The sequence below is a fragment of the Moschus berezovskii genome, chromosome 11 (assembly GCF_049115385.1).
Source record: "Moschus berezovskii isolate FMDL1 chromosome 11, NW_MosBer_1.0, whole genome shotgun sequence".
NCBI lineage: Eukaryota > Metazoa > Chordata > Mammalia > Artiodactyla > Moschidae > Moschus > Moschus berezovskii.
In genome coordinates this window covers 3,599,172-3,608,629 of record NC_142470.1, presented here as the reverse complement: position 1 = coordinate 3,608,629, position 9,458 = coordinate 3,599,172, and the positions used below count along the sequence as shown (strand labels likewise).

At 62.6% G+C, this 9,458-nt stretch overlaps 1 protein-coding gene across 1 annotated transcript; it reads right to left on the bottom strand.

The window, feature by feature from the left end:
• Positions 1-4,897: 4,897 nt before the first annotated feature.
• SOHLH1 (spermatogenesis and oogenesis specific basic helix-loop-helix 1) lies at positions 4,898-8,970 on the bottom strand. The gene is made up of 8 exons (XM_055401160.2): positions 8,912-8,970; positions 8,427-8,567; positions 7,862-8,009; positions 7,289-7,407; positions 7,104-7,201; positions 6,228-6,414; positions 5,697-5,767; positions 4,898-5,118 (listed from the first exon to the last, which is right to left on the bottom strand). Exons 1-8 carry the CDS (start codon positions 8,968-8,970, stop codon positions 4,898-4,900), a joined length of 1,044 nt encoding a protein of 347 aa, XP_055257135.2.
• Between the last annotated feature and the right edge of the window lie 488 nt (positions 8,971-9,458).

The following is a 9,458-nucleotide window of genomic DNA, read 5'->3' as shown; positions in this document are numbered from 1 at the left end:
ACCATCTGAGACACCAGGGCCTGTAAGAGGTCCCTCAGTTCAGTTCAGTCGCTCAGTCGTGTCCGACTCTTTGCGACCCCATGAATCACAGCATGCCAGGCCTCCCTGTCCATCACCAACACCTGGAGTTCACTCAAACTCATGTCCATCGAGTCGGTGATGCCATCCAGCCATCTCATTCTCTGTCGCCCCCATTTCCTCCTGCCCCCAATCCCTCCCAGCATCAGAGTCTTTTCCAGTAGGTCAACTCTTCGCATGAGGTGGCCAAAGGATTGGAGTTTCAGCTTTAGCATAAGTCCTTCCAATGAACACCCAGGACTGATCTCCTTTAGAATGGACTGGTTGGATCTCCTTGCAGTCCAAGGGACTCTCAAGAGTCTTCTCCAGCACCACAGTTCAAAAGCATCAGTTCTTTGGCAATCAGCTTTCTTCACAGTCCAACTCTCACATTCAAACATGACCACTGGAAAAACCATAGCCTTGACTAGACAGACCTTTGTAGGCAAAGTAATGTCTCTGCTTTTTAATATGCTATCTAGGTTGGATGGAGGAGCCTGGTAGGCTGCAGTCCATGGGGTCGCAAAGAGTCGGACATGACTGAGCGACTTCACTTTCCCTTTTCACTTTCATGCATTGGAGAAGGAAACGGCAACCCACTCCAGTGTTCTTGCCTGGAGAATCCCAGGGACGGGGAAGCCTGGTGGGCTGCCGTCTATGGGGTCACACATAGTCGGACACGACTGAAGCGACTTAGCAGTAGCAGCAGGTTAGCCATAACTTTCCTTCCAAAGAGTAAGCGTCTTTTAATTTCATGGCTGCAATCAGCATCCACAGTGATTTTGGAGCCCAAAAAAACAAAGTCTGACACTGTTTCCACTGTTTCTAGAGGAGTCAAATCCGTAGAGATGGAGTGTAGACGGCAGGGCCTGGGGGAAGAGAGGAGACAGCTTTTTGTGGGGACAGAGGGTCAGTCTGAGGAGATAAGAAAGTTTTGAAGATGGATGTGGTGATGGTTATACAATGATGTGAGTGTGCCTGATACCCTAGAACTGCAACCTTCATGAAAGCAATTATCCTCCAATTTAAAAATACATATACATATTTAAAAAGTGGTTGAGATGGTAACCTCCACGTTAGGTATGTTGCATCATAATAAAAACTAATTTAAAAATAATGTGGATGAATCTCACAAACATAATATTCCACACAGAATAACTAGACACAAAAAGATATGCCCTGTGATGCTGCTTTTGTGAATTTCAAATACGTCTAAAATGAAAGTATGAGACTCCACCACATGTGAGAGCCGTTTCACCAGCCGCGCTGGGGACCCCAGGAAGCCGCATGCGTCTTGGTGGCAGGCGTCTCTATGCAAAAGCCAGGTCTTCACTTCCTGGTCTAAGGGCCACTGGGTCTGTGGCTCAGCCACCTGCACACTTGCCACACTCACACACACACCATTGGAGGACAGAGCAAGGTCTGAGACAACCAGAGGCTCCTTTCTGGGAGAACGTGAGCAACACGGGCGGACCAGCCCCTCCAGAAACAACCCACTAGAGGGGGAGCCACCTGCAGACACAAGACCAGCCTCACGCATGGGCCGGGGGTGAGAACGGGCAGCCTGGTGTCAGCATGCAGGGCTGGATGAGACTCACGCGGGATACCTGAGTCTCCATCCTGCCAACCTGCAAGCTGGAGGGCTGGCAGGAGCCCCAGGTCTGGACCTCAGGGCTGCAAGTGACCCTGGGGGGCCTGCAGGGTCACTTGGACGAACACCCATGGGAGGCCCGCAGCCAGCCCCTGGACAGGCTGGTCTCCTTCTGACCACCTGCCCAGGTGCAGCTCCCGTGCTGCTTCAGAGCTGGCTGTGGTATTAAACAGCTACCCGCGGGCTGGCATCTTCAGGGCTGCTCTGGCTTCCGTGGTCTCTGTGGTGGCTGAGCAAGTTGGGCACTCTTGACGTGAATGCCCGCATCTGGCTGAGGTCACCTAGGCCCCGGGACAAAGAGGAAGCTGTCTGCCACGTGGGCAAGGACACAGGGGTGCAGGGGCCTCAGACAGGTCTGTTTCAGGAGGTGGCCTCCACAAGAGCTTTTATTCCTGCAGAAAATTTGCATCTCGGGACGCTGTTGTGACCGTGCCAAGGGGCCTGCCTGGGGCTCTGGGCAACGTGATGGTTGTGGAGCTCCTGGCTAAGGAGGGACCCCTTCGGGGACTGGGGGTGGGGGTGCTCTCACCATGGGGCCACCGTGGAGGAGGCCGCTGAGCACAGACCCAGGCGACTACATGTAAAACCCCAGGTCCTGAAGTCAGCCAAGCCCTAAGTTTGATGCTGTGACACGGAGCTGTCAGGAACTGATGTCTAGAAGCACGGTGGCCTCATCAGGAGACCTGCCTGGACTGGAAACACAGAAGCGGCCAGCTAAGCCCTGGCCACCTGCGGAGAGCACCCTGGGGCCTGGGGAGGACAGGGATGGCAGTACTAGAGGAGGGGACTGCGATCAGGACCGGACCCACCACCAGCACTCCGGGCGTGACCTCACATGACCCACCAGACCTCGCCCCACACCTGGGAAAACCGGCAGGGATGCAGTGAGCCCAGCATGTGGCACTCCGGCCCCTCCGCGGCCCCTCGGGTGCCGGTGTGCTGGCTCAGAAACCCCTCACAGCACCGCACTCTGCAGGCCCGAGCGGGCTCAGCCCTGACGCCCCACACATGGACTGTGGCTCGGGCTCCCGGGACAGTCATCGACTGCTCCCAGCTTCCCCCATCAGTGACCTTTTTACACCTCCCTCATGCATGCTGACCTCCAACGGACTTTGTCATTCAACCTAAGAGACTGCCCCAACAGGAGAGCTGCTGGGCTCCCCGTGTTCGCTGGAGTGTGAGTTTGAGGGTTCCCTCCTCACCGATGGTTGTGTCCTTGCCAAGAGGAGGTCACAGCCTAGTGGTGGACAAGGGACCCTGGGACCACAGACCCCTCCCTAATAGCGGAGCCTTCCAGTCCCTGGAGGGGCAGCAGACCTGCACCCTCCTAGCTCCGGAGGGAGACCCCAGGCAGGCCATGCTCCAGGGCAGGACCTGTGACCAGAGACGGCATGAGAGTCCCGGGTGGCACTGGGCACCTCGACCATGACACCAGCGAGTACTGATCCGTGGTGGCCAAGTTCAAGGAGCAGGGTGGGGAGCACAGAGGGGCGGGGGAGGCAAGCTGGGCTCAGGTGAAGGTGGACCAAGGGTGCCGGCCAGTGGCTGGTCAGATCCAAGGACAGCCAACTGCCTGCCACCGAGGCCTGGCCACACTGGCCTGAGCTAAGGGATGGGTAGACCTGGAAGATGGTGCAACCCCAGGGTGCCGGGGTCCCGCTGGGCCTGGCAGAGCCTGCTGGGTCCTGGGGCCAGGCAAGCAGGACCCCCTGGGGTGGGGGAAAGGAGAGTGGGTCACCTTGAGGTGGGGGGGAGTGTGCTGAGGCCTCCCCAACTCACACAATTAGCCAGTAATCACCGGCTTGCTTGTTTTCTAAACTCATCCCCGGACATGCAATTGCAGCCCACAAGAGCTATGATTTGGTTCCACAAGGGCCAGAGGAGCAAAGGAGGCAGAAAGCAAGCCATTTTGTGGACCCCAGCTCCTCAGCTCCAGCAGTCTTGACCAGGCCAGGCGACGGCCTGGGTTCTCTCCACCGCGCAGGGGCTTTCTCTCCACTCCACCCAGGCAGCTGCAGCGAGGGAGGCCAGGCCCCAGCCACCGGTCCGGGGTCGGGGTGGTGGGTCATCTAAAGTGTTCAAAGCAGCAGCTTTGTGTGTGCGGCCCCAGGGCCGACAGGACGGGCCCCGGAGCCTGGGGCAGGCACGGGTCTGACAGCTGCCCTTCCTGCCTTACTCCTCCCACGACAGCACAGGTACCGCTGTCAAGCCTGACCCAGGACCATTCCCGGGGGTCCAGCCCCCTGCCCCCAGTCGTGAGATCAAGGCAGCACAGGCGAGCTCTGCCTGCCACCTGGGGCGGGGTCCTATCCCTCACCTTCTAAGCGTCCAAGTAGAACATCTAAGGGTCAGGGTGGGTCCACCTGTCTCCCCGGGTCCCCCCCACCTCCCTCCTGGGATGCTAGGTTAGGGCTGCCCAGGGCTCAGATGGGGTTCCCCCCGATGGGCCCAGAACCCAGTGTCTCCAGAAAGGGACACACAGGGGCCAGGGAGGAGTGAGCCCTATCAGCCTAGATCAGAGACTGGCACCACCTTTACGGTGGCAGGGTCACCCCACCATACTGGGGTGGGGGGCGCTCCTCCCAGGAACCCAGTGCTTCCCAGATCCCAGGGCGGATGGGAACGGTTAGGAGTCCAGACGTTAAAGCCAGGCAGCCTCTGCCCCGGGCCCGCAACAGGCCCTGTGAGGGGAGCGCCGAGGCCCCCACCTCAAAGACAAGAGGTCCATCCTGCCCTGGCACCTCCTGATCCAGAGACAAGCCTCCCCAATGGACATCTCTGGAGCTCCTGGGACCAGCAACACAGGGGCAGGGAGTCCTACACCCACCTCTCGGGCAACAGGCCCAGGACACAGGAGTCTCAGTCCAGGGGCCCCCTGCCCCCACTGGTCCAAGCGCCGTGCTATTTAGAAACTGCACAGGCCAGGAACCTCACAGAAACAAAACCCAGGCAGGCGCCTGCCCTATGAACAGATGTGGTGCCATCTGCCCAGTGAATCGCGTTAATTGCACAAAAGCTACACAAGTTTCGCTTCCTCCAGGAAAATCGCTCTCCTCTTTAATACTCAGCCTCCGCTCCCCACGGCCCCACCAGCCTTCGCTGGAATTAGACCACAGCTGCAGCCCAAACCCAGAATAAAACCCCCTAGTGTGCCGCACGCGCTGCTGAAAAGGTCCCGTGCCCCCAGTCTCAGCAGGCGAAGAAGTCGGGAAAAATGCTGTCCACTTCGTCCCGCAGGACCGGGCTGGGGCAGCTCCCATCCGAACCCCACGGCTCCAGGGGCCCGTCCGGGGGCTCCTCCTGGGGGCCAGACTCAGGGTCTCCCAGGAAGCCCGGCTCGAGTCTGTCCAGTGGGCTGCTCCTGGCGGCCACCCGAGAAGGGGCACCGCTGCCTCTGCCCTCCAGGGACCCTGGAAGCAGATGGGATGTGTCAGCAGAGCAGACAAGGACCCCAGGACCCAGGGCCGGTAGGGTAGGGTCAGCGTAGAGGAGATGACCCCCCTCCCCACCACCCATCTGTCCCACCCCACCAAGAAGCCCCCTGCTCATCTACAGAAGGGCCCCTGACCAAGTGGGTGGGCCCACTCCTGCTGGCCCTGCTTGAGACCCCCGGGAGGGCCAGAAGCAGGGAGGTGCGCCCCCTCCACGCCAGATCCTGCACACGCTGGGCTCACCCCACACCCACGTGCCTCTGCGGGCACGAGGCCTCGGGGGAAAGCTTCGAAACCGACTCGCAGCCACCAATATCCAGCACTCACATGCTCTCACCCGCAGATGCCTCCCCACCGACAAACACGCGCCTCACCGGCCATCCCCCACCAAACACGGGCAGAGAAGGGAACGAGAACTCAGACTCAGACACTGCAACTTCGGTGTCACTCGGCAAGCTGAGGCCCATCTCCCTATGCTCCTAGCCGCCTGCCTGCAGCCCTGCCTGAGGCCCAACCCAGGCCCCAGGTTGGGGGCGGAGGAGAGGAGGCCCACTCACCCAGCCACCAGTCGGGACCAGGGGTCAGCAGAAAGGATGCGCCATCTGCCACGTCACATCCCAACACAGACCTGGACGGGACGAGAAGAAAGCCCCACCCCAATCGTCCCAGGTGGATCCTGGGCCCTGCACCTTGAGAGGAGGGTGTGGGCCCTGGAAGGCAGCTTACTGACGGGCTCCTCTCTCCCGCTGGACCCTGAGCCTGCCCACCCACCCACCCAGCCCGCAGCCAGTTCCTCTCCAGCCCCCTGAGAGCTCTCGGCCCACGCCCCAGCTGGTAGAGCTCACAAAACACAAACTCATTTACCATCAGCCAAAACAGACAATTAGGAAGACAGGAGTTGTTTCCCAACACACACACACACACACACACACGCTACAAAGCCACATGGCAGAGTCCTGCCATGCGGGCAGACAGCAAGGACGGGATGGGCAGAGACCTCCTGCGCAGTGGGTCCAGGCAGCTGGGGACCAGGGTTGGGGGCTGGGAGGAGGCCTTGGCAGCCTATGCACACGTGGCCGGGCACCCACCTGGAGTCCAGCATCAGGGCCTTGTCGGCCCCTGTAGTGGAGGGCCCCAACTGGCCCAGGCAGCTCCGGGGCTCCTCACTCACCAGCGGGGAGGGGGGCTGCTGCGAGCGGACCGGCCACAGAGGGGATGGCCTCAGGACCTTGGGTGGTCTTGGGCCTGGGGATTGGGGGACGAGGCTGGGTGACTCTATGAGGGAAGCAAGGAGTGGGTCAGAAAGAGTGACCACCCCCTGAAGACCACCGCCCCTGCCCACTGCATTCTGCACCGGGAACGCGTGACGCTCGGGAACAAGAAGCCAAGAGGCAACCAGGAGAAGACAGGAGTCCAGAAGTGAAGCACCCGACACCTGGGGCCAGGGAGACCGTCTGCAGGATGTGGCTGCTTGGCCTCAGGCCAAACATGTGGGGCTCAGACCCCAGAACCCTCACGCCCCACTGCCTCCTCTATCTCCAGGACCCCTATCTACCCTGCTGTATAACCCCTCCATCCCCACGCCCCACAGGCAGCTCTCAACTTTCCCTGGAAGTCCAGGTCTGCTTGGAGAAAGAAATGGTAACCCACTCCCATATTCTCGCCTGGAGAATCCTACGGACAGAGGAGCCTGGAGGGTCACAGTCCATGACGTCGTGAGAGTCGGACACGACTCAGCAGCTAAACCACCATCAGCTCTCCTGCTGGCCCTGACGACAGCAGGACCCCTTCCTGCCTGGGTGGGCACGCAGTCTCGCCCCCCGGGCACTCAGGGAGCCGCAGTCACGGCTGGGGAGCCACCCACGGCCGGGCGTCCAGCACAAGGGGGACACGGTCATCGTGGTGGCCTTATGGGTCTGGCTGGGGATGGCAAGAGGGGAGGACAGGGACCCACTCACACTCACCAGGCAGGGCCGGCGGCCTGTCCAGCACGTCGGCCACCCCCAACAGGGCCTCACCCTCGTCCACAACCGCGGCCGCACAGCTTGGGGGGGCCTGATGCCTGCACGGTGTGCAAAAACAAAAGTAGAGCCCTTGAGTGGTCCGCATGCACCCCCCTCACGGCCCCCAGCCCCACGGGGACACTGACATCACACTGGATGTTCCCACGCCGGCATCCAGGGTGCCTGCCGGGGCCTGACTCGCCAGGGCCAGTTGCAGGACATCCGTCTGCCACGCGAGCCACGGCTCCTTGGAGGAAGCAAGAGCCTGAAGCGGAGACAAACAGGAGAAACACACCGAGACCATCAACCGGAAAACCCCCACGAAAGGCGGGCTGTGGTTGGCCCCTGGCCGCCCGCCTGGGGTCGCAGAGATCCTCCCTGAGCGCAGACCCTGTGCTCCGGACTGGGGGGGAGGGAGGCTGAAGATGGTGCCCCGGAGGGGGGGGGACTTTTACCCATGCCAGCTTTGGCACCATGGGCAAAGGCAAGGGATGCTAAGTGGAAACCGCACCTCACCCCCAGGGTTCCCAGAGGAGATGTGATATGCAAATGGAGGCGTGTCTACTGGAAACAGCAGCCCTGGGCGTATGGGGCGGGAACACAGGGAAGCCAGGCCGCCCAGTGGTCAGAGCTGCCAGGGGACAGAGGGGGACTGGGAGCAGGGAGATGCCCATGGCTCCTCCACAGAGGGCTGACCCGGTGGTCACAGGACGACTCACAGCCTGTTGCTCCCAGCCGGGCACCAGGGTGCCTGCCAGCTGGAGGAACTGCACTGCCATCTCCAGGACCGAGGCCATGTCCTCCCGCCGGCCATCAAACCGGGGCAGCAGTCCCCGCAGGTGCTCACAGCTCAAGGAGATCCTCTTCCTGCTCGCAGAAAAGGGACCCCGGACCGTAGCGCTGTCTGGCTTGGCCAGGAGACGATAGCGCAGCCCCAGGAAACCTTAAGCCCTTCAGAAACCAGGTTAGAGAACTGCACCGGCCCCGGGGGCCCTGGACCCTAGCTGCAGGCTTAGCAGGGCATCTGCCATGGGCCACCACCACCACTGCCTGGCACGGGGACCGGTCCCAAATGAACAACCTCATGTGCTCCTGGACCCCACGTCAAAGAAAGGGCTGCACTGGTGGCCCCTGGGAGCACTCCCCCAGCACGTGGGCTATATTTACCTTCAAACACGCCACAGCGTGCCCTCACCAAAGGGCTGTCTGAAAGGAGGCGGCGGGCGCAGGCCTGACCCCCTCGGACCCCCGCCCCCACCGCGCGGCCGCCACGACGGCCCCCACCTGCGCTCCCTCTCGCTGAGCACGTTCCGTGGCAGGCGGGAGCCGGGACCCTCCGCCACCGCAGGCCCCTTGGTCTGGCCCGAACCCTGGCCGGGGTGGTCCTCGCAACAGACGAGGTGGGTGCTCGATGGGAAAGGGCCACTGCCACGAGAAAAGACGCGAGCGTGGGGCTCTGTGACCGCAGAAAACGCCCCTAGTGCCCAGAGGCGGCGATGAACGCTTTAGAGAGGGTGGGCGCAGGACAGGCCTGGAACGCGGCCCTGTAGGTCCCGCCTCGTGGCACCCCTGCCTCCTCCCCGCCAGCCCCCAAGGGCCCGGGCACCGGGTGGGCCCCCAGCGGGCCCTGCTGGGCGGGGCTAGGACTCAGTTTCATGTGAATTGGAAAGAAGAGTCGGGCGGGACCACCGCCAGCCCCCACCCCCGGAGCATCCCTGGGCAAGGGCGTCCCAGCTGACCCCCTCCAGCCACCGCTCCCCAATTCTCACCTGCATCCCCCGGAAACTCGCGGAACCCCAGCGCCGGGATCAGGAGCCCCGGACGCCATGAGCGCGCGCAGCCGCGGAAGAGCGCCGCAAGGCCCCGGCCCCGGCCCCGGCCACGTGCGCCCCGCCCCACGCACGCCGCCCCCACTGCCCCATGCCACGTGCGCCCCGCCCCACGCACGCCGTCCCCCCCGCAGCCCCACGCCACGCCCCGCCCCACGCACGCCGCCCCCCCTGCCCCATGCCACGTGCGCCCCGGCCCACGCACGCCGTCCCCCCCAGCCCCGCCCCCTCACGTGCGGCCCACCCGCCCCCCACGTGCTTCCCGCCCGGAGGAGTCGGCCCCGCCTCCGCGTGCCCTGCGCCCGCCCCCACCGCGCTGCCCCACTTCTGCGCCCCTTCCTGCCGTGAGGTCCCTCTGTTGGAGAAATGGCCAGAAAGGCGCGCCTGGGTTAGCGCTCGAGGTGGACCGTCCTCTGCCACTGCTTCCGGCTGGGCAGCCCCGCTTCCCACTGAGTGGGGGTCTCCTCTCACCTGGCCTCCGCGGGCA